The sequence below is a fragment of the Carex rostrata genome, chromosome 19 (genome assembly GCF_964058835.1).
Source record: "Carex rostrata chromosome 19, lpCarRost1.2, whole genome shotgun sequence".
Lineage (NCBI taxonomy): Eukaryota > Viridiplantae > Streptophyta > Magnoliopsida > Poales > Cyperaceae > Carex > Carex rostrata.
The window spans coordinates 7,351,710-7,376,420 of NC_135936.1; the positions used below are offsets into that span (position 1 = coordinate 7,351,710).

At 34.3% G+C, this 24,711-nt stretch overlaps 3 protein-coding genes across 4 annotated transcripts; 1 reads left to right on the plus strand and 2 right to left on the minus strand.

Moving 5' to 3' along the window:
- Positions 1-1,182: 1,182 nt before the first annotated feature.
- Positions 1,183-3,151, minus strand: LOC144571833 (ATP synthase F1 complex assembly factor). The gene is made up of 4 exons (XM_078321212.1): positions 2,842-3,151; positions 2,176-2,255; positions 2,043-2,101; positions 1,183-1,636 (listed from the first exon to the last, which is right to left on the minus strand). The coding sequence occupies exons 1-4, from the start codon at positions 3,148-3,150 to the stop codon at positions 1,332-1,334; spliced, it is 753 nt and encodes a 250-aa protein (XP_078177338.1). The 5' UTR covers position 3,151; the 3' UTR covers positions 1,183-1,331.
- Positions 3,152-6,598: 3,447 nt separating this feature from the next.
- On the minus strand, positions 6,599-12,275 carry SNI1 (negative regulator of systemic acquired resistance (SNI1)). 2 transcript variants are annotated; one of them, XM_078320936.1, is made up of 15 exons: positions 12,062-12,275; positions 11,915-11,981; positions 11,708-11,801; positions 11,127-11,186; positions 10,939-11,025; positions 9,583-9,651; positions 9,427-9,499; positions 8,336-8,385; positions 8,056-8,244; positions 7,901-7,971; positions 7,727-7,796; positions 7,477-7,542; positions 7,249-7,398; positions 7,035-7,156; positions 6,599-6,824 (listed from the first exon to the last, which is right to left on the minus strand). In XM_078320936.1, exons 1-15 carry the CDS (start codon positions 12,159-12,161, stop codon positions 6,734-6,736), a joined length of 1,359 nt encoding a protein of 452 aa, XP_078177062.1. In that variant the 5' UTR covers positions 12,162-12,275; the 3' UTR covers positions 6,599-6,733. The 2 variants fall into 2 exon arrangements, with proteins under 2 accessions (XP_078177062.1, XP_078177061.1); XM_078320935.1 differs by having other exon boundaries at positions 9,427-9,508; positions 12,062-12,273.
- Positions 12,276-13,572: 1,297 nt separating this feature from the next.
- LOC144571988 (protein CHROMOSOME TRANSMISSION FIDELITY 7-like) lies at positions 13,573-17,865 on the plus strand. Its single transcript, XM_078321380.1, has 7 exons — positions 13,573-13,725; positions 14,227-14,354; positions 14,794-15,025; positions 15,128-15,223; positions 15,683-15,757; positions 16,352-16,698; positions 17,548-17,865. The coding sequence occupies exons 1-7, from the start codon at positions 13,573-13,575 to the stop codon at positions 17,678-17,680; spliced, it is 1,164 nt and encodes a 387-aa protein (XP_078177506.1). The 3' UTR covers positions 17,681-17,865.
- Positions 17,866-24,711: the final 6,846 nt, after the last annotated feature.

Below are 24,711 nucleotides of genomic sequence, written 5' to 3' on the forward strand. Positions count from 1 at the left end.
TGCACGCTGTCTTCACGCCTTGTTCCATCCTTCTCTTCTAGTTGAGACCTTGTTATTCCTTAGTAATTTTCATTTTTTATAGCCCCCACTAGAGTGGAAATCCTAGTTCTAAGTACTCTCAGATGTGTATTGTGTTCTGTGGTATGTCCAGCGTGAGAGTCTCTTTCTTTCCCATGCGTCCATTTACTTAAATAGGCCTTGATTGGGAAGTTAGATATGTAATTACTGTTCTGACAATTTCTGTGTGCGGATGCCAGAATAGCATGCGGTTTGGCTGAGATCCATGCGGGTGGCGTAACCGTCTGCGATAGCGTCTTCGGAATAGCATGCGGTTTGGCTGAGATCCGTGCGGTAGCGCTTCTGGATAGCATGCGGATGACAGCATCTGTGCGCCTGAGGCTGAGGTGTCAGAATTGTGTGTTTTAAGCCTATTTTTGCTCCAAAATCATTGAAAATCTGCAATTATCTAAAATCAAGTAAAATAACAAAAAAAAAATATATGATTCTCTAAAAAATAAACAATTGTAACTCGATAAATTGTCAAAATATAGGCAAAGTGATAAGAAAAATCATGACAAATTTGACCTCTATCAATTATTGTCTAACAAAAGTACTAATTAAAATATAAATCAAATCTCCATAAATCCCTCCCTGAATCCTGCCTAAGCCTTTGCTGTTCAGATGTTCTCTTAATGGCTGATTTCAATTCAAGCCTCAATTGCAATTTTCCAATTTAGCATCATTCCAATTTAGCATCATTCCAATTTAGCATCATCAGTTAGCTGTTCAGATGTCCTCTTAATGGCTGATTTCAAATCAAGCCTCAATTGCAATTTTCCAATTTAGCATCATCAGTTAACGATTGAATTCAATTGTATCTTTATTGCGTCTTGTGTAAACCTTTAAGGGAAGGTTCAATTGTGTAACATCATTCGTTCCAACTTCAATGACAAACTAATTGCAGTACAAATATGATATTCAAAATTCTAACGGATCCATATACTAAAGCATGTCAAGGCACTGCAAATGCCGCAAGCAAAATTGAAATAAGCTGATAAGCTCTTCTTGCATTGCTAGTATGAAATGAAAGACCCCATGCACTTTCTCAAAGCTATAGATGCATTGACAACACCCCCCTTAAATCAATTCCCTGCCTATCTACAAGAAACTCTTTGAAAAAAAGAAAAAGAAAAAAGAATCTAATTTGAGTAAAAATTAAACAGCAATACATAAAGGGAGTGAAAAAAAAAAGGAAACTCCCATGCACAATATTTTCTCAGGAAACTTATTAATATGCATCTATTTCTCTCTAGCCAAAAACATAGCAATTTTTAAAAATTTGGCATCTCAAGTGCCTGAAGCACATCCTTGAACTCAAACTCGCGAGTCTGCTTGTTGAACCGCTCAACAAGTTTATACCGGGAATCATTCAGATAGAATGACTGAGCAGTTTCTAGAAGCCATTTGGCCTCTTCATCACTCAATTTGCTAGTAAACACGACATCCCCTCGAACAAGCACGGTGTCTTTTGTTTCGGCAAACTCCGTGTAATACGTCACTGTAAAATAAGGGCTTGCTTGAGTGCCTCTTGCCTTGTAATCTTCAAGTCCTGTGAAGATAATATGTGGTGTCTGCACTGCAACCATGAATGATAAAACAACAATAAAAAAAAAAAAATCCAAGATTTGCTTTTATGCATACTACATCTAGTTTTGTCCCCTATTGATCCTCAAATAAGCAAGTACATACAGAGAGACATCATATTCTATGATCCCTTGACATCCCAGTTATACTGTCAAATATTGTCCGCATAGTAAATACTTTTTCTAACTACAATGTGGCCTAGCACAGAAGATGCTTTTAAGTTCCAACAAGTAAAAAGAGGGAACATGAGGTGAAAGTAAACATTTGAACCTGAATGCATATTAAATTTGCCAAATGCTAAATAATATACTTTCATTTCTGTAAAAATCCAAGGAAATTACACAATTATACTAAATTGATTAAACAGTAGACAGAAATTTGCTTGCTAAGGAACTGACCTTGCACAAACATGGTGGTATAACCACTTCCTCTCCACAAAGGAATAACAAAATGCCGACTACAAACAAAAGTAAAGGGCTACGTTAATGTAGGCGCTAAAAGAAAGGAAAAATAAAGGCCAAAGAGAAGTACCAAGTAGCTGATCTTTGCTCAAGCAAATGATATTGATTTGCCTTCATGTATGTGCCTATGTGGCCTCTTCCCAAATGAAACTGCCATGTAAAACACTAGAGTTAAAAGGACATACCAATTTTTCCAAAGCATTAGGATAGATTGACAATGTAATAATTTAATGGTCCTTAAATTCTAAATTACAAATCCACATGAATGCATTCAAGATGTGATCCAAAGTTCTAAAGGATATCTATAGTGTGCACATCAAACAAGATGAGACTTAGTGTATATTTTACCGTTCACCGGACCATTTGAAACTTGCAATGGTTTGTGTTAGCCAACCCCTGTTAAGTATTAAAGGGTATACGACATGCATGAAATTTGATTAGCCTATCTTTTAGTTCTACAAACTACTTTTTTTTGTCTTGATTTGAGAAAATAATCGAAATTGTCAAGGCATTGTCCATGGATGCAAGCCCCTTTTATAAATATACAAATTTTCTAATTAGTTTAGCTGGTCAATTATGGCTATTAGCTTGGTATTTGAAAATAACCAGTAAATTAGATATTCTAGATCAAACATAATGATTACTAAACACATTTCACGGTTTACACCATAGAAAGCTTGCATTTGTGAAACTTTTCATTTATCACACGATCAGTGAGTACTGAGTTAGGGCTTACGTCATCCCAGGCGGAGACGAGGTGCTCCGGAGAAAGGTTCTTCGCCCGGTCAAGGTCGAGGATCGATTCCAGCGGCTTGGCCTTGAGAGGGGTGAATCCGGTCGCAAATTTCGAGAAACTCCGGGAGAATCCCAGGGAGGACCAACTAACGAAATCGGATTGGGACGCATTGCAAGAGGTGCGATTTGAGAAGAGCGCTGGAGGGGGGAGAGGAAGTGGGGGAAGGGGATGATGAAAAGACGATCGGACGGTGGTGGAAGAACAAGCGGCCGCTGCGAGACGTTCGATTCTTCTAAGCAGCGCTCGCATGGTGGGAAGTGTTTTTCAGCAGGTGGGAGCGCGTAACGGCGGAGCACTTGAGCAAGTAATTTTCGCAGAGAGAGAGAGGGGAAGGAAACGCTATTTTTTTGGAGTTTTTCCGTGTGGAGGTGTGCGGAGCTTTTAATCTGCTCCGTTCGTTTCGGATCGGACGGACTGAATGGATTCACCAAATTTTGATTTTTTTTTTAAATTCGGGCAAGATCTGATCTGGTCCGTCCGATCCGAAACGAACGGACCTGATCAAATCTTGCCCGAATTGAAAAAAAATCAAAATTTGCGGAACTTTTAATCGGATCCGTCCGATCCGAAATGAACAGACCAGATTAAAAGCTCCGCACAGAAAAACTCCGCAAAGGATATGCTTCTGAGAGAGAGGAGGGAGATGCGGACTTGGGGTGGAATTCGGATCATCTAATTTAACTTAAATTTTGAGTTCAGATCTTGACCGTCCGATTTAGATCAAATGTTAAAGAGCCCTGTTAGAATGAGACGTGATGTGACTGACATGTCATGACTTTGGTCTCGTGTCGTGCTATGATCAAGTTAAATTTTCACGTACCGTATCATGCATTGACTAAGATATCAAGGGGTGGTCACACCACGAGAATAATCACGCCACGTGAGTCGTGTCTTGCCTAAACATGACTGGCGTGACCATTTTATCATAATTTAGATTAATTTATTCAAAATTTATCATTTGGTCAAGATGTAACGGTTCTAATTACGCGTGATCACGTGACGTGCTAAATTTTCTAAAGATAATCATGACATGCGAATGATCACGGTACAAAATACGCAAATCGTAACACATTACCGACATGTGTACCGTGCCATTTTATGACAGAACCGACTCCGCAGTGTCATTATTTCCACTCTATTTGCATTATAGTCCGAATTCGATCAAACGGACCAAAAATTAAATCAAACAGTAAGTTAATGCAGAGGATGCGGAACTTATTTAACTACTCTAAATGTAGCACAATATTTATTCAGAAGTAGACGATAAAATGTAGATTTTTTTTTTTTAAATAAAACTGAATTTAATATTTTCAATTGAACAAATATTAATGAATTGTTTTTTTTTTTATAAAAACAGCTCCACCAATCCTGCGAATCGATAGAGCCATTTGCTATTGTTTTTCGTGATTAAATTGTATGGAGGGATCATAAGATGGCTCTACCAATCCGCAAGATCAGTGGAGCAAATGCATTTTTGTCTCCACCGATCTGCATCGGTGGAGCTTTTTTTTTTAATCATTAAATTTTGTTCTATTTTAAAAAAAAAATTTAAATGTAGCACAATATGTTTTGCACTAAATAAATAAAATAATACGTTTTTTGCGCTAAATCAAAAGGATACATCAAAATTTATACTTAAAAAAAATCAAAATGGAATTAACAACACATTGCACACGTCTCTTAATGTTTTTAATCAATTGCAATCTAATCTCATGTCATATAATCACAAAAACAGACAGATAATCTCTTTAATTATCATGTACATGCTCATAGATTTTTTGTGCCATGTCGAGTAGATACTTCATATATCATGTCTACAGATGAGCAAAATGCACTAAAAACAAAGAATTTTTTTTAGAAACCATATATGAAAAAAATATTTTTTACCAAACCTACTTGATTACTTTGTTTTTTTTTTTACAAAAACCATAAGAACTGAGATGCCATTTCGATCCCATTTTATTTTTGGACCAAAATGACAATTCGGACCGAGTCGTTTTCACAGATTTCGAGAAAAAAATACATTAAAAAATTGTGAAAATATCTCGGACCGAATTGTCATTTCGGTTCCGAAAAAAAAATTCGGACCGAAATGACATTTCAGTTCTTATGATTTTTTTTTTAAAAAGTAACATGTTGGTTTCATAAAAATCTTTTTAGTTTTCAATTATGGTTTATAAAAAAAATTCAAAAACAGATTGCATGCTTCTCTTTATGTTTTTAGTCAATTGTGGCTACATTTCTTAAAGATGCTACTGATTTTTTGCACTAAACAAGAAAGATGTATCCAATAATACGTACCTAAATCTGCGGAAATTCGTTTCCCAGTAGATAGTATAATCACGTTTTAAAAATTCGAGCCAACTTTCAAGCCACATAATTAAACACCAAAATAAACAAATATTTTCGAAGCATTATCTTGTGCATTATATTAAATTATTTAGAGCTTAATAAAAAAAAAATGTATCAGGCCGGACCAAATCTACTGAAATAAATGTACATGATATTTGGTGTCTATCCAAGATTTTAATCAATTTGCAGGCACATTGCAATTCCTATACTCCAGATATTGTGATATGATATTCATGCCATTTTTGTAGTGTTTTGCTATACCCGAAACGGGTTAAACCCGTTTTACCCGGCCCGTACCCGTTACCCGTTTGACCAGTACCCGTTGCCCGGGTCAAACGGGTAGACGGGTACGGGTAATATACGGGCCGGACAAGGCATTTGAAAAAAAAACCCGTTGTACCCGTTTACCCGCCTACCCGTACCCGTCTACCCGTACCCGTTACAAAATTTGAATTTCAAATTTTTTTTGGCGGCCTCCTTTTAAAATTCAGATCCAGTGCAATTCTAATCTGCTACAATCCTAAGGGATTGTAGGGTCCCTCCAATTCCAAATCCAACCTTTTATTTAAATCTGCTACAATCCTAAGTAAATCTGGGCCGTTCGTTTCTATTAAACAGAAAAAAAAAAAAAAAACCCGCCCGGACCGGACCCGTACCCGTCAACCCGCAACGGGTACGGGTAATAAACGGACCGGATAGAGGTTTTGGGAAAATTACCCGTCTACCCGTCACGGGTTTTACCCGTACCCGGCCTACCCCTTTACCCGTCCTACCCGTTACCCCTAACGGGTTACCCGGAACGGGTCACGGGTAACCCATTAGCAAACCACTACATTTTTGCAATCATTTTTTATGTTATCAATCATCAAAACCCAATAGATATCCTGTAAATTCTATCATATATTTGTTCGTAATATTTTATATTAAATAAAAAAAGATACGCCAAAATATAAACCTAAAAATCAGCTAAATGCATTCACCAGAGGTGCTACGAGGACTCGTACTGATGGCGCAGACTTCCTATTTAGTAATTAAATTTGATTTACTTGAACATTGCTTTTATAAAAATAATCAAGAAAGTAGAACTACTTGCAAACAAGTCCCTCAAAGAAATTCCAAACGTTTCTAGATCCTTTCTTAAAATAAAATATTTTTTTAACCACAAGCAACACAAGTATTTCTACCAATAAGAACTAACATTCGGTTTAGTGACTAACACAGTATCTTTCCTGATCTTTATCTCAAAAAAAAAAAAATTCTTTCAATAATGTGGCTTTTGCCATCACCTTTGGTTGTTGGCAAGATACTACTAACTACCTCATGCTATGATACAGTGCCAGAACTTTTCCATTTTTCTTGCAAAATCACCCGTTAGGATAAATTATAATTGAAAAGGTACATGGTGTTTTTCATAGAAGGAGAACACCAAATATATATATATATATATAATCCTAGTTCTAAACTCCTAATACACGTTTCATCAGATCTGCATGTCATCCTTCTCCATTTTTCCAGCCAGTAATGTAGCAGTAAACAACGCTTCTCTCACAAATGGCATCATCTCCATTCCCCTGAAAGAACGTTTCAGAATTAGATTAATATGTAAAAAAAAAAAAAAAACTAATTCCTCCTATTTTCCCTCCTTTCATTTTGCATAAATGGTGGCTGGCAAGTTCGACCCGTAACTTTTGCCCAAAGGGATTGAATTGACAGCCATTTGGGAGATACTTGGCAAAAAATTTACTAGGAAAAACAATAACAAATGCAGCACTGGTACTTACTCTTCAGTCTTTCTGAGATTCTGGATAGTGAAAATGAATTTCTCAGATATCTCAGCAAGCGTGCCTCCAATCTTTTTAGGTGAATCGTAACTGTTGCTATCTTGCCGTGTCAATAAGCAAGCCTTTAAGAATCAAAATTAAGTTGTAAGGATATCGTTTGATCATTTGGTCACAGCGTGTAGAAATAGAAAGTCAGATTTGTATAAAAGACTACCTGAAAGAGATGAGCCAAGAGTATCTGCAAGATTCCTGAACTGATCTTTTTTCCAATAGCTTTTGAGTTGGCAGGAGTAGAAAAGTTAGTTAAGATATAATCCACTGTTATTTCGTTGGGAACATTTGCTCTCCTAGTACGAACCGATGCCTAGATAAACAGGAACACACAAAGACAATGCATTAGCTAACTATTTTCATAATAAGAAACATGTTGTTGTCAGCATACCTTTATACAGTACTTTGACAAGTATTGCAAAATGATCTCCAGCTTCCATTTAGGCACAGAGAAGGCCTACAGTAAAACAAATATTATGAGTCAAATCCTAAGCAAGCTTATTGTTTGGCAATTGAGTAGATCTTATAAAATAAGTTTTGATTACTACTTTTAAAAAATATTTGCAATGGATAAAAGACATTTATGTGGCTTTCAAATAAGAGCTTAACACTAGCTATAATCAAATGGATAGAGCAATAACCATTAGAAAAGGAGACAAATCATGAATATTGTAAGTCAACTCATCCAAAATGATCTCTAAGGCAGAACTCCTGTTTTAAAAAAATAAAATATAGATGAATAAACATTTAAGTTCAATCAATTGTGGAAACTTTTCTTTATTGTGTAAGAAAAAACTCAAGTAGACCAAGCTTACCTAGAACCATCATTTCTTGATGTTGCTCCTAGTGAATCTGCTTCCTTTCTCACAAAATCAAGGCCCATAACCTAATTTACAACAAAACACTAATCCTTGAAATTGAAACATGCAAGGATGATGTTATACTTCAGCGCATAAAAAATGAACCTTACCAGTGTCAAAAACTTCTTCATAGCACCAAAAGTTCTCCTCTGTGTCTCAGCCAAGGCAGCTGCTAATGGAACATTAAACTCATCTGTTGACATTTTACAATCTTCTTCCAAAACTTGGTGGCAGCATCTTCTGAGCATAATTGCCATGCAATTCTTCATTAAACTTTTGTGGTGGATCTTTCTGGACCCCTAAAACAGGTTAAAAAGAATGCTGTATAAAAATGTTTTAACAATATTATTAATCTTGTCAATATACCTTCTACAGAACAGAAGGCCATACCAGAAGCATGTTGAGCATAGACTCCCTAATAAGGATCCAGTTCAGCGACTCTGTTGAAAGTTTAGCAATACATTAGAAGAAGCTTTTTAAGTGGGATATTGGCAAAAGGTAACCACTTTCTTTTCAAGAGTATGAATTTTTTTATACAGGATCTGTAATGTTTGCAAATATTATACCAGGATATCAACCCTTAACAAACAAAGCATTATAAATATTAGGCATTTTACCCAGAGGAAAGACAATATCGAGTATTCAGTCAATAATTAGAAGTATATGATTAATAATTATAAATAAGGACACATGTGAAAATTAACGAAGGGAAGATTGTCCTGGGAAAACAATATTCCAGAGAACAAGAATTATTTTATGTCCAAAATAGATACGGGTATGTTTGAAAATACCACCAATCATGGTTGCTTCCACACATAAAAAAAACAAATGAGAAAAAAGAGGGTAACACCGGTAGCAAATGAGGTTAGTAGGTTAGAAGATGGTAGAAACCCAAGAGACAATAGATGAGATTATACATGAAAAAAAATTGAAGGATCCAGATCGACCCGTTATAGCCAATACAGTTCATCAGTGTTGTTAGAACAGTGAATTTAAGTCTTGGGTTGTCCAGGTTGAAAGTCCAAAGGGAAAAAACACAATTCAGATCATAGCCAAAGTACATAGAGGGATTCAACCTTTATATACCTAATAATAAATGGTGAACCTGATTGCATGGACAAAAAACGTCTAATATTGAAAAAGAATATACACAAGAAAATTGTTCAGTGAGCAGTGGGGTGGGGCCTACTGAGTCAAGCCTCAGTGGATAAAGAGCCACCCTAATTAAGCCTCTGGCCAAGTGGCAAGTGGTCCAAGATCTGAGGTGGCCTAATGCAATAGGTTTTCACAATAACCTGACTGTGAGGGCCCAAAGTTCAACTGAGAGCTTATGCATGCCCTTGCGGGGGCCACTGGAGCATCCCACCCCACCCCCCACCCCACACAAAGGAAGTAATCACACAGGCGTAGAATACCCCATAGCAATCTCCATCTGCTAGGTTAGAGGTCATTGTATTGTTAATGCCTTAACGGTTCTTTACCTTTGTATAAAGCCTGACGAGGTCTGATATCTGTCTCAAGAACTTCAACGACATACTGAAACAATAGCATTTTCTGCAAAGGCTAGATGAAACAGAATTAATATGGAAAAGGAAGCTAATCCATAAAAGTTTACGAAAAAAGGGCAAAATTCTTACCTCAATTCCCAACACAGAATTAACACTGCTGACATCCTGAGCAATGGCCTCCACCAAGCAAGCAAAACCCTTCAAAATAGTAAAAATGAAAAAAAATTATGATTTTTTTTTTTTTTATTTGGCAAAAAAAAAATAAAAATATATATATATATAGAGATAGGCTAATGTGCTTCCATAAGCACTTGGCCCGAAGTGCTGCCACCCCATTTTCGATTTTTCAAAATCCAAACAGTCGATCCGAACCGTTCATCTTGTTCTCCATATTAATATCTGCTTGGAGACCAAATTTTACAGTTTTTGGAATTTTTTTGCTATTTATTAAGCCACTTTGAAAATCGCTGATCCAACGGTGAACCCCTGATTTTACTGTTTGGCAAGCCACCGTTGGATCAGCGATTTTCAAAGTGGCTTAATAAATAGCAAAAAAATTCCAAAAAATGTAAAATTTGGTCTCCAAGCAGATATTAATATGGAGAACAAGATGAACGGTTCGGATCGACTGTTTGGATTTTGAAAAATCGAAAATGGGGTGGCAGCACTTCGGGCCAAGTGCTTATGGAAGCACATTAGCCTATCTCTCTCTCTCTCTCTCTCTATATATATATATATATATATATATATATTAGCAGACAGTTAAGAGATCATAATTCATTTTAAGAATATAGTGAAACAAAGAAATGCATCTCTGAGTTAAGGACAAATGTAAGTCTCTTTTTCTGAAGAAAAATAAAAATATAGTTGACTCTGAGGTAACTCGGAATTCACTTCAAAACCTACCCGACATTCATCTTATTTCCCCAGTCTTGTCACTAATTAAAATTAACAATGATGAAGTCATATATGATAGGTGCTAAAATTGGAATCAGTATTGCATAAGTTCACATGAAAGAGGACCTGTTCCGCTTCCAAAAAAAGGTGTACATGCCTTAGTGAGTATTGGATACAATTCACTAAGCAATAACTGCATCTGTAGATTTTGAATGTAGATTTTGGTCAATATTACTAATAAGTCGATGAACTGTCTTTGCTACTCAGTATCAGAGGGCTTATTTCAAAGGAATCCCTTTCATGCTTTTACATTGCCTCATAGATGCTTATTTGCATGTTCAGTATTAAAATCTTCCTAAAGATGGAGACGCTAGCCAGCCTGTAGAAGCTTCTAGACCCAACAAGGGTCCTGTCTCCTAACCAGAGGCAGAGCAGCCTGAAGCTGTCAATGGTAATGTCAACGTCCTCAGAAAAATAGGAGAAGCTACTAGAGAGTGAACCGGTCGATGGGGCTGTTGTTCACCGCACGCGCACGTGTGTGTGTGTGGGTGGGGGGGGGGGGAATAAGAAATACTCAATTTAACTTACTAAAGGATCAAGCAGATCGCTTGTGCTTTTCCTGTCTTGCCCCTCCACATGAATGCTGTCGGTGCCAAGAACAAATGGGGACCAAGCCTGTAAAATATAAAACAAAGTGCACAAATTTTCATGAAATGATAGACATTGTTATCCAAAAGACAGTAATTCTAAATTATTCTATAAGTTAGTCTTTTTACCTCACTGTTTACGAAGATATCTGGTTGGACTGTAGTTACCATATAAGTTCTTGGGAATTTCTGCAGGGAAAAAAACAATATTTTAGAGAAATTAATGACCTAAAAAGAAAAAGTAAGAATTTGAAAATGTTATTAAATTAGGTGCTTAATTTATATTATCACTAAAAATGCCCCATTAATTTGATAGAATTATAATGGACATATTTTACATGAACAGCCCAAGTGCCTATATTTATTATCAGAAAAAAGGGCTGACAAAACAATGATGTGCCCAAAGTTACGAGTGCGTATCCTCTGAGATATCTCAACTTTTGCGTGACCGACGTGTCCGGTGCCTATTCGGAGGTGATGTAGGGGATGAGAATTATGTGTGCTTTGAGATTCGCGCAGAATGTATTTAAACGGTTGGGATTTTCCATAAAGTCACGCAAAGTTTGAGATATCTCAGAGGATACGAATTCCAAAGTTACCTAGTGAAACATAGGTAAATACGTATTATTTCTCAAAAGAGAAACTGCTAACTAGCAACATGTATGACATTGATGTAATGTAATGGTATATGAATGGGAAAACAATTGCACCTTATTCAACTCAGTTAAGAGTTGGAAACTAGCCATCACCAGTTCGAGAGATTTACTGTCTCTAAGCATCTTAAACGTCGCATCATACATATTCCTTGTATACAAATGGTAGACAAAATCTAGCACTTTATGAACAAAATTTTCTTATACTTCTAAAGAAAGGATCGCTCAAAGAGACTGTATTAATGTGATTTGGGTTTCCCATACCAGGAAGGAGGTCTGTTGGAATTACAGTCCAGAGAAATCGACCGAACAGCTTCCAAGAAAGCGATTCCTACAGTTATTATAAAAAAATTAGATCAAAGAAAAGGAAAGATATATAGCGTATTGAAAGAGAGAACAGTAGTCTAGTACGATCGTCGTGTATATCTTGCGAATCCTTGATGCCAGACGAATCGAGAAGCGCCATGGTGTTCTCCTCAAAGCCCTGACTGCACATCTTTAAATAATCCATTAATCCGATCTTTATTTTTTCCTTGATTAGGAAATGGAAATGCAAGGATAAGAGGGGATTTAAGAAGAGAGATTTTTTCTTATTCGTGTTAGCTTTTTAACCGAAACGACAAATTGAAAGTGTGCGTCGTAGGGGACGACGGCACGGCGCCTCGCTTTCCCGCCAAAATAAAGGAGGGGTCGAAGTCGGGCCCGGATCCCTAAAGTAACCCAATCTTTGGGTTTTGGTTCGGGGCCGTTCAATTCGAATCCGCTCAAGATTGCTTAGCCATTTGAATTCATTTTTGGAGATGTGTGCGCTGCGGTTCAGATAGATTATTTTAGATTTGAATTGGTCGGTTCCGATTTAAAACCCAAGGTTTGGGTTCCTTCACTGGATCTGAACTAGGGGTGAAAACGGATCGAATACGGATCGGATAGTGATAAAACCATATTCGCATCCATTTTTATTTTCCGGATACGGATACGAATCGGATATTAATCGGATACGAATCGGATATTAATCGGATACGAATACAGATCGGATATTAATCGGATACGAATACGAATCGAATATTAGTCGAATACAAATACGAATACGAATATAAATCGAATATCTAATTCAGATATATATATATATTACAACAAGATTGTATAACATCAGTGGAGTGAATTAAAATTTTTAAGTGTAAAACAACAAGTATCAACATTTGAAATCAGAACAAAACTAATTAACTAATGTGTTATTTAATAAAAATAAAATGACCCATCATAAACAATAAATTACATTAAAAATCAATTAATTAAATGAGAAAATAATTAAAAAAATGATTATTAGTATTTTTGAAAATTTATTATGGATTTTTAAACCTAAGATTTAACTTAATGAGAGAAATAAAAATTCAAGATGTTGTTTGAATGACGATGGGGTGTCATAGCAGGACTTCTCACTCACGGATGGCCACACAGATTCCACCTCTTAATTCTCCTCTCTTTATTTCTATTAAAAGCTAACCCCACCTATATCCGAATATCCGAAAAATTATCCGAAAAATTCAAAAATCTGGATATTCGAAAAATTGTCTGAAAAATTATCCGATTATCCGAAAAATATATCCGAAAAATCAATGTATCTGAATTCGGATAATTATCCGTATCCGTATTCGCTTCCGAAATTAAAACCGAATTCATATCCGTATTCGGATAAATCATATTCGTATCCGCAAATTATCCGTATCCGAATCCGAAAAATTCGAATACGAATCCGAATTCGGTCGGATAATATTCTGAACTCGTCCAAGCCTCGAAGGGACTCCTGAGCGAATTCCGCACGACTATTAAAGCGACGCCCTGCGTTTAACTCGACCGGATTGACCCATATTCTGATTGGACGGCCTTGATTCAAACAGAAATATTTTGTTACCTTAGAGGACATGGATTCTACTAAACTGGAGTGCAAAAAAGTTTCTAGGTCTGCGCGAAGGAAAAGAATAGGAAATACCGGTGCCTCCGCTAGCCCTGCGCAAAGAAAAACTCATTGCCATTCGCCACTGCCTCCGCTAGACCTCCGCCAGCCCCGCCTTAACGTACTTTATGAATGATTTACTCAGATTACACTCTGAATTGTGCAATTAAGCTTAAGCTTCAGTTTTCCTTGATTTAGTACTTAATTGTGCAACCTAAATTGGTACTCTGATTTAGTACTTCCTTGATTTAGTACTTTGAATTGTGCAATTGGGCACCATGCAAAACTAAACGAATTCAGTTCAATTGCGCACCATACAATTGGGCACTCTGAATTGTGCAATTTTCCTTTATAAACAGTGCAGACTTACATCAGACAGTGAATTTTGCAATTGGGCACTCTGAATCGGATAATTAAATCGGATATTTACATCAGACAGTGAATGTGTTTCATGAATGTGTTCTATTGTTTACCATCTGAGTTAGGCTTATTTACATCAGACAGTACATGAGGCTAAGAGGGTTTGGCTGAGGCTCAGATTAGAATTGAATCGGATAATTAAAAATTTAGAATTGCTTAGACTCTTGCTTAACTCTAATTTTTTCTTTGAATTTGTTAATAGAGAATGGATAGATACTACACGAGGGCACCTAAATTTCCAATTGATTCATCTTCACAAGGATCACAACAAATAGGGCCTAGCTTAGGCCCTAGTAGTTCTTCATCTTCACAAGGATCACAACAAATAGGGTATAGCTTAGGCCCTTAGTTGAAACCTTTGATGTTCATTTATGTTCAAATTTTTTTTACAATTATTTATATAGTTATGCTTGCCTACCCTTGATTGAATTCCTAGCCTCGCCACTGATTTCGGACAATTTAATTTCTAATGCCATGTGCAAAACAACCAATTTTGTTCAATCTTAGCATGAATTGCTAGAGTGAGACAACTTGCCGTTAATATTGATTTTGGGTTTTGTAGTTCAGTGTTTTGAATATAACTCAAATATCCAGTTTTATCATTATTTTCAATTCGAGGTTGGAGTTAACGGCCAGCTTTCTTGATTGGATACAAATTTGGATTCTAAAATCTTGATCAAATATATAATTTTGAAACACCATAGGATTTTTTTGTAGAAGTTACCATCAATGCTTCTTTCTAATTCAATGTAATGTACTTGTAGAACAGTTTGGATAGTGTCGATATGTGGTCAAAGAATGCTCACGAGTTGGGTTCGACCCCAACCAAGGTGGTCAGCAAGAAGAGAAGCTATGCACAATACTATCTGGAGCTGGGGCAGTCTGATTTTCTACTGCACCAGTGTGCAGTCTGTGGTATGATGTATGCGCGTGGAGATCCTGCAGACGAGAAGGCTCACAAGTCGTATCATAAAGAATACTTCGAAGGGATTGCCTTCAGGGTGTTTGCTCTTTCCCTCCTGTTATTTAATAGATAGAGCAATGATTTCCTTTTCATTAGTGGTATACATACATGTTGTTTATTTTTGTATTTGGTCAAGCAGGGATGGAAGAATGAGAAGGTGGTTGCAAGATTTTGTGATAACGATGACAGAGTCGTGCTATTAGATGAATCCGATTTATCTGGCCATAAGCAAAAGGTTTGAATTTTCTAGGCCAAATTACTAATACAGTAGTCAACTTCTAGCCATTTCAATATCTCTTTTCCTTGTTATATTGTAGACAGTGTGAGATTTACTCCTTACCTTACTAAGATATTATTTTTTGGCTATTCTTGAGTTTTTGATCTGTAAAGCCTTCATACTGTTGTAATCACTTATTGCTCTTAGACATTTTTGGTGGGTGACTACTAACTGAATAGTAACAACTATTAATGACTTCAAAGCAATTGAACAAAGTTTAGGCAGGTCTCGTGTATGGTCACTAAATTTGTGTGTGGTGTGTTGCTGGTGCGTTTTGTTTTTCTTTCTTTTTCCCTGTCTGGGAAGGTGGTGGTGGTTGTGTATATTAGCCATTAAAATTTTGAAAATATATATCTGGAAGGCACCAGCTGTGGCAACATATGTCATTGCTGATGAGTTCCATATCATACAATGCAGGTTAGACAAGTAATAAGAACAAGTGAGAAAGAGCTTGGATTTGGCGAAGGACAGCTTCTTCATGCACACTGTAAGGTAGGCTAATTATTAGCCCTGATCTGACCCTATTTAAGGCCTGGAGTGCTGTAATAATGGGTTTATGGATTTGAGTCAAGGTTGGTTTTTGACAAGCTGGTTGATAGGTTCTGGTCTTAACCCACCCACCCGGAGCTTGATTTCAGCTCTGTTAAATTTAAGGTTGTAGTGTACATTATCTCGATAACTTTAATTAATATACATAAATATAAAGAGAAATCATGGATATATAAACTACTAAATCTGAATTTTTGGAAACTCATAACTGTTGGTGTCAGCCCAACCGTTTGCCTGGCACATTGACAATTCAGTTCTGAGTCTGTATTGCTTGTCCTTGTGGCCTGTCGGGTTCGGGTTGGACCCCACTTGACCCAGAACCTATTGTATGGTGTGCTGAATAAACCAACTAGTCCATATTGCGTTATACTGGTGCAGACTGACCTTTATTATAGTTATCTCTTCACTGTTAGTTTCTGCTGTTTTTGGGTTCTACACGTTTGACCTCAGTTATGACTTGATGAAATACATGAAAGTAAAGAAACTTGAGTTCATCGCTGAAGTTGTATAAGAACTTTCTCTCACTCCCTTATGCAGGTTTACATGTACATATTAAACCACAGAATTGCTGGCTGCCTAGTTGCTGAACCCATAAAAGCTGCTCATAGAGTAATCTCTGAGAAACCAGTTTGCCCTAGTCTGTCACAGGATAAAGTCATTTCAACCAGGTCGAATAAAACCATGACTTTTGGAAATTACAATTTTACGAGGGAGGTTCTTAGAAAATGCAACTCTAATAAGATGGCCAAAGAAGGTATTTCAAATTTTGGTGCCATTGTTTGCGAAGAGGAGGCGGTACCAGCTGTTTTGGGATTTAAGGCTATTTGGGTCGTACCTTCTAAAAGAAGAAAAGGGGTTGCTTCTCGCTTAATGGATACAGCAAGGTTTTGATTTATTTCTATTAACTTGTTGCGGTTTTCAAATCTTACAAATTGCATATACTTCACTGATATTTGCAATTAACACCTAATTCCTCCTGAGATATTAAAAAAACAAGTATCCAACATTTAAGATTACTGTGATGGAAACAGATATATATGTATATGTTAGTCTTGACTATTATGCCGCTTTGGTTAATAAACTCGTCCTTTTCTTAAAAGCTGACAGCAATCCAATTGGACTTAATATCGGGTGACTTGAGGTATTCAAAATAGTATTAACTGGTCATAAAGTTATTTTCTTTAATGTAGAGTCCTGGTTACTTAGTCATTTGACTCATCTTTTGCCCGTCCCGCTCCTGCTTTAACTGCAGGTTATAATTCACATACAACCAAAAAATTGAGTCATTGTATGCTTGACTCGCCTGCTTTAACTGCAGGGGTATAATTGGCAAATAACCAAAAAAATCGAGTCATCGTTTGTTCGACTCACCCTGCTTTACCTGTTGGGGTATAATTGACAAACAACCAAAGTAACCGACTCAGTGCTTGCCGAACTTGTCCCTGCATTAATTGCAAGTGTATAATTGCCAAACATGTACAGTATTGTGTGTGCCACAATTTGATTGATTATCGCATGCATCTTTTGGTATACAAGTAATACTGTGTTAGTATTTTCTCCTTTCCGCCACCTCAAACCACTCAATCACCCGTTTATTTTTTCCTCAAGTTATTTACCAGTTTAGGCTGTGGTAATTGAATAAGATAGTAAAGTATCAGCACCTTTGATATGGTTCCTTTCCTTGCCAGTCTAGTTTAGCAATTACTTATATTCTGTTTGCTAATTAATTTCAGGAAATCTTACTTTCCAGGTGAAACTGTCGAAACATGTAAGTGTGCATTCACACCTCCAACTTCTGCCGGACAAGCACTTGCATGCCAGTACAGTAAAACTGGCTCTTTCTTGGTTTACAGGACAGATAATTAGGTTTATAATAGTCCTTTCTTTTTTCTACTTCCATACCATTGGAATTAGAAATCTTGCTGCGTTGTAAATTGCGGGCATACTTGGTTCTATATCTGGCTCAAATGATTTTATCAGGACAGATAATTCAAATGATGTTAAATTCAAATAAAAAAGTTATAACATATATATATATATATTTTTTAATATTGGTTATGTTTAAATATTCACGAAATTAGATATTGTTTGTTGTCCCATTGAATCCCTTCAGATATGGGTTGCAGGGTTGGCATGGTTTTTTCTTTGTAATTTGATAAATTATGAAATTTACATCAAATTTCATCATCTTGTATGTAAATAGTATAAATAAAGTGTAATATTTTAGTTTTGGAATTTCAAGAATATTTTAGTTTGAAAATCCCGATGATCAGGATAAAATAAAAAAGATATGTATAAATGAAACAGATCCAAGGGACGTAGTACATAGATAACTACAGCGTTATATTTTTAAATCTCTGGGTGCGTTTGATGGAGCAAGAATAGCACGTACTAATTTGAGAATAGCACGATTCTTTTGTTCGATGTTTGGGTGGAGAAAAAATAGCACTAATTCGCTATTATTTGTTTGTCTTATATGGGTTGACTCACTATTTTACTAACTCAATCAAAAGTTAAATTAGCTACTATTCTCAAACTTGAGATTAGCTCTATTATTGCTCTATTTCTTATTTCATCCAAACGTATATTAGAATAGCTAGAATGGTAAGTTGGTGTTTGTTTTATTAGAATAGTTTGTTTCAAATTTTTATGAAAATAGCTTGTTTTGATAAGACAAACAAGTTGAATTTCCTATTATAGCTATTAATTTTAACCCAACCAAACACCGAATAGCTTGTTCTCAAGAATAGCCTATTCTTATTGCAACCAAACATAAATGTTTATGTCCAATCAAAATGAAGCAGGTTAAAAATGGACTATACGCCACATGGTTTCAATGTGGAGATAACTTTAAAAAATGTATTATCAATAACTAAAATGTATTATCAATAACTAAAGAGTCACTTATCATTTTGATTGATTCTAAACCATAAAATAAATCATATAAATATATTTATACCTCTCTTGAGAGTCCCAGATTGCGTGCTTCAATCTTTGACCTCCAAAACTTCAAATAAGGCACCAAGTTGATGCGGTGCCTCTATTGCATCGACTGAGAAATGTTTAGATAATTAGTATTCATTTACTGGAAATCCTTGATCATAATATTCCCTTCTTCAATCGATTTAACGAGAGGTAGAGAATGGTGGTCTATATTTATAACTGGCATGACATCTCTGTTTAAGGTAATTAAGAGACTAAGACATCATTCAAAGATACATTGCTTATTTCCCTTTACATTTATTTATGGCAAGAGGTCAGAGCATTATTTTCAAGAATATATTGCCTATTTCTCTTTTCCACTGTTCGAGACAAAATGTAAAGGCATTATTCAGATATTTATTTCCTTATTCTCTTCCTCCTATCTAATTAATCCCGTCAAATAAAGCACCACAAACCATCACATGTTTTTGTACAATTATATTTCTCATAAAGTTGTTGAGATACACATTTATATAACATGTGACACATGATATCGATTTATTTTAGACTGAAGTTATCATTTTCTTTATAGTTATTTTAGTATTATACGAATGACCAAAATTAAATTAAATTACAACTATTCTATTTAATTTAATTTTCACGACGTTCATATTTATATGACATACTAAATTAAATAAGTCTCTTTGGTTGGCCTTTTTTTGGGCGATCTAATAGAATCCAAATCATATTCACGGTATTATTACAACATTTTTAATTCTATAGATCATAAAGAATATATGGTAGTACTCTTCCTTTTTAATTTTTTCTATAAACAAAAAAATTTTCTCCCCGAAATCTTAAATTCTAAATTCAAGTCAACAAGAGTAAGCAAAAATCCACACATAACGGTTGTCTATTTTTGCGTGGCTGTGATTCCTCTTATGAGATTGATTGTGGAAGATTTTAATAGAAAACGAAGAGTAGAACTAAAAGGTGTTCTTGCTAAAGAGGGTTTAAACTTTTAAGCTTGCTTAAATTTTTAAGGAGTCATTCTACATAATTTAATTTAAGTATTTGAGACTCCTTAAGAAAACTAAGTATTAATTTTTTTGTTACTGGACATTTCTTCTTTAACAAAATTTAAAATTTAATACTACCCAACTTGCCGAACACCCTCACAAAGTTCTTTTATGAACTTAACAAAAGATTATATCGGATTGACTTCAAACAAAGTATCCAAACTGTTGGAACCGATTTACTTCATGAGTGATGTGTTTATATGTCAAAATTTATAAATTTTCGAATTAATTTGATATAAAGTCAAGAGATCAGAAAATTATTAAATTAAATACATTAAAATTAATTTTTAATTTATAACATTTTTTACCACTTGACTTTATACTAAATTAATTTGATCAATTATAAATTTGACAAGTAAACATCTCATTCATGAAGTAGATCGGTTTTAACAGTTTGAATACATTATTTAAAGTCAATTCAATAATTTTTTTGAATTAAGTTCACAAAGTGACTTGATTAGTTTAAAAACACCTTAAATCTACTCGAAAAAGAATATAAAATTTTTAGAGTACGGATTTTTTTTCATTTAATTTCGTACCTCCCAACTTAATCCGTAAAAAAAAAAAAATGGGTATCTAAAATTCGGTCCCTTTCTTAAAGTTCTTTTTTTTTTCCACCTTTTACAAGTTTAATAATTTAGTTTCTGATTTTATTATTTTATTATTTTTTTCGAAAAAAAAAATAACTCCAAATGTTTTGAATGGTAAAGAGATTGGAATTCGCATCCTCTGAGATATATCATATTTTGCACGACTATTTTTAAAATCACAACCGTACAAATACATTCTGCACGAATCTCAAAGCTGAAATAATACTGCCCCAACACAATCTCCGAATAGGCACCGGACACGTCGGTGACGCAAAATATGAGAAATTGTAGCCTGGGTTCCACTTCAGACCGTATCTATCATCCGTGGTTCGTGCGATTTGATTCGAATTTCGAACAGTTTCATGAATAAAGACAGTTTTAAAGTTCATTAAATAATTAATGGTTCGGATAGATATCTATCTCGTACGTTTAGTTTAGTTTAGTTTAGATGGACAAACTTGAATGATTAATTACAAGAAATAATCTATATTGTTGAATTTTCAAGCCAAATTTGTTCTTCTTACTATCTTTAAAAAATAAATAAACATAATTGACATAATTTTTATAATTTTTTTTATTTTTATTAGGAGAGCAAATCTACGTTCAAAAGGAATCTTTTGAATTAATAAATCTCAATCGTCCAATTTGTTTTAATATTTGTGCGGACTAGATCTACACTAATATTGAAAATTTCCCTATGTTATAAATAGAAGTCGGATTGGCTCCGTTTAAAATCAGACGGTTGAAATTCATTAACTCAAAAGATTAAAGATTTTCTTTTGAGTTAATGCAGAGAATACGCATTCCTCCAGAACAGTGACACCGAAATTTGCACTCTCTAAGACCCTCTTCAGCGAATGTATAGGAATAGGTACAAGAATGGAAACTCAAAATTTTTGAACTGATTTTTATTGTTTACGTGGAAAAAAAAAAATTCACTCCGAATGATTTTTTTTCATGTGAACAATAAAATTCAAACAAGACCTAAAAGACAACACAGGTTATTTTATCTGCATTCCTACCTTGGGTGGAGCACAAATAAAATCTACGCTTCTGATTAAAATAGAATTTTTACGAAAACCATGTTAATTCTATTTATTTATTATTTTGGTAGATGGTAAAAAAGAGAGTTGGATTTTAAAGCATTATTATAAAAAATAGCTGACTTAAGATCAATTTTTCGAAAACGATAATCCTCATTTTCGGATGAGATTTTAAAAACGGAGCAATTTTATCTATATATCTCAAATACTTCGAAATTTCGTATTTTTCTCTCTACAATTTGTAATATTATATATATTTGTCCTTCTAAATTTCAGGAATTCACAAAATTAATTCAATATATTATCCTCTCTATTTAAACTCAGTTAAAATTTATAAAGTATCATTTTTTCCCTTTAATTAAAAAAATTGTAGTCTCTTTAAGAGAAATGTCCATTCTTCTATTTGGTCGGTTAAGCCGGTAAGTGATTCATTTTCTTACTTGTGACACATACACTGACGGTTGTCTAAATATCAGTGTGAATGTGTTATAATTAGAAAAATGAATCATTTGCCTTAAAAAACTGACTAGCACAAGAACAAACATTTTAGATCTTTATAAGCTGGATAAAATATAGGGTGAAATATTAAAATGAGAAATTTATAAATTTAAAATTTGTTTCGAAAGCAACAAATTAGATAAATTAGTGAGTTTTTTTTAATTTAAAAAAGAAAATATGATATTATGAAATTTATAGGAGAAAATACATAGTTTCAAAGTTTTTAAAATAAATCAAATTCTCATTCTTCTTTCAATAGAGTTAATTTGTGAACGCAAAAGTTCCTTTTCAAATTAGGATTTTAGTATGAGTCAATTCAAAATTTTAGTTTTGAGTTTGAAAAGTACGTTGTTAGTAGACAGATTTGAGTTTTCAGAGTCATCATAAATTCTCTCTCAAAATAATTTTCTCAAGTGCAAATAAAACTTGAACACCCCGATGCCAAAATCATCATGAAGAGAGTTCAGAATGCCAAAATCATCCTTTAAAGTGTTCGCTCAATAAAGCTTTTACTCTTAATATCAAATCAAATAGGACAAATATGTGTTTTTTTTTTTTTTTTTTTTAATCAAGTTGGTACAAGGGAGATTTTGACTAAAAAGAAGCACAAGGTCTAACGGAGATAGTGGTAGAAGCATTGTAATAATATTATTCGGTCAAATGTTTCTATTAGATGTAATTCGAATAGAAAAAATATATTCGGTCTGAATATGCGGTTTAGAACATATTATCAGTTTAGAGTATATCAATAGTGGTAAAAATACCGGTTTAGAGTATATTAACAGTGGTTTATACCACATATTATCAGTTTAGAGTATATTACCGATTTAAAGTATATTAACAGTGATAAAAAATATTAGTTTAGAGTATACTAACAATAGTTTATATCACATATTGCCGTATACTTATTTATATAAATATATATGAATTCTCATTTAAAATTCATAGATATAAGTCTGCATAAAAATTCACATATACAACCGCATATCGCATATAAACCGAATATTAAAATACTGGATAGAAGAGAAGTTTCTTCAAGAATTAACAAAAACACACAAGCTTTTAATTATGTAGACCAGCCACTACAATATGACTCAATATTCTAACATCGACTAATGTAATGTCAAAAACCAAATAAAATCTAATAACATAATTGATTCGTACCTAAACGAAACTAAAACCTAATCAAACTAGATAAAAATGATATTTTTTTAAATATTTAAATAATAATAAATTTAATTAAATTTGAATTTATTGTCAGTATATTCCTCTCTTTAAAAATGTTGCTTAAATCAATTCTACGTGGATGCTATATCATTCCGCGGGGGGCGTTCGGCAACAAGAATTAAGAATTATTCGGATTCTTTAAAAATGAATTATTCAGGTTCGGTTCGATGGGTTAAAATTTGTAATTCGGAAATAATTCTGATATAATTTAAGAATGATTGGAATTATCTAGACTGGAGTAAAAACAAAAATGTTCAGAATAAATTCACGAGTAATTCGTAAAATTCACAAATTTTTTAAAAAAATTCACAAATAAATTGGGTCAAAGTTCGGTCAACCAAATAATTTAGCATTCAATTGGCTATCATCAAAAAGTGTTTATATGATTCTTTATATTTATTTTAAAAATAAGCCTTCATTAACATGTCATATAAATGAAATCGGGGCGATCTGATAGATGTCCATCAAATTTGGTTCGATGTCAGATCTAGAGTAATTTCATCCGCATAATTTGGATGAACAACATTTAAAATTTGTATTGATAACATTTAAAATTTGTGCGAATTAAATATACACCAATTTTAACATAGATCAGATTATTCTCATCAAGCATCAGCTCGAACTATGCTTATCGAATCACCTCCACTCTCATACGAATTACTAGTTTTGAGCAGGGGCGGATCCAGACTTTCGAACAATAAGAGATAAACACATATGAATTCAATCATATAAAAAAAATTCAAACTATGAGAATCAATTATATAAAAAAATTATGCAAAGAATGAGGGTCAATGCTACCGTATCATGACATTTTATGCTAAATTATATAGAAAAATAAACATAAACACAAAACTTTTTAAATTAAATGGGGTCAATTGACCCCCATTGGATCTAAATTGATCCGCCACTGGTTTTGAACAGTGTTGTAAGAAACATTCTTTTAGGCCGATTAGTCATTGGCGGTGAACAAACCGTCATAGATTTTTCCGACTACTTGACCGATTATTTTCAACTATGATCAATTATTCTCAATTAATCACTTAGCGGTATTTGTCCATCTGACGACCGCATACCATTTTTTACAACACTGAATCTGAGACATATTTTGCTGCAGTGACAGATTATGCATGTCCACCAATTGATCTCTCACTCTCTTGAAAACGATCCTCCACATTGTTTTCCTTTTTCTTTTTCTCTTTTTCTTTCTCCTGATAATCTGATAACTTTTTTTTTGAATTAACGGGAGTTGCTTTCGTGATCTTACCCATCATTTCTACCGGTCCACTTTCTTGTTTCACACACTTAACCAACCAGCACTCAAATTTTAAAGGATTATTTGGTGGCTTCTCCTACTGAACTTGTACTCAAAGCAACAAAAAAAAAGAAAGAAATTGGCGGTGCCTTCCATCATTACCAGTTTAAATAAAGCAAAAATATACACCCATTCAAGGAGAATAATGTTGGTACCGAATCCAAAATTTCTCTAACAGATAACCTATAAACGTAACTAATATTACAATTAAAGTTTACAATGTTAC

What these genes read in the sequence shown, in the direction of transcription:
- LOC144571833 (XM_078321212.1), bottom strand. Translation starts at nt 3,150, where the DNA reads ATGCGAGCGCTGCTTAGAAGAATCGAACGTCTCGCAGCGGCCGCTTGT. An exon ending in TCGTCTCCGCCTGGGATGAC is followed by an intron (nt 2,256 to 2,841) that starts GTAAGCCCTAAC and finishes TTTACATGGCAG; the next exon opens with TTTCATTTGGGAAGAGGCCA. An exon ending in GAGCAAAGATCAGCTACTTG is followed by an intron (nt 2,102 to 2,175) that starts GTACTTCTCTTT and finishes TTTTGTTTGTAG; the next exon opens with TCGGCATTTTGTTATTCCTT.
- LOC144571988 (XM_078321380.1), top strand. Translation starts at nt 13,573, where the DNA reads ATGGATTCTACTAAACTGGAGTGCAAAAAAGTTTCTAGGTCTGCGCGA. An exon ending in TCGAAGGGATTGCCTTCAGG is followed by an intron (nt 15,026 to 15,127) that starts GTGTTTGCTCTT and finishes TTGGTCAAGCAG; the next exon opens with GGATGGAAGAATGAGAAGGT. An exon ending in TTCTTCATGCACACTGTAAG is followed by an intron (nt 15,758 to 16,351) that starts GTAGGCTAATTA and finishes TCCCTTATGCAG; the next exon opens with GTTTACATGTACATATTAAA.
- SNI1 (XM_078320935.1), bottom strand. Translation starts at nt 12,161, where the DNA reads ATGGATTATTTAAAGATGTGCAGTCAGGGCTTTGAGGAGAACACCATG. An exon ending in TCAAGAAATGATGGTTCTAG is followed by an intron (nt 7,797 to 7,900) that starts GTAAGCTTGGTC and finishes TTTTTAAAACAG; the next exon opens with GAGTTCTGCCTTAGAGATCA. An exon ending in TCTTGGCTCATCTCTTTCAG is followed by an intron (nt 7,157 to 7,248) that starts GTAGTCTTTTAT and finishes TGATTCTTAAAG; the next exon opens with GCTTGCTTATTGACACGGCA.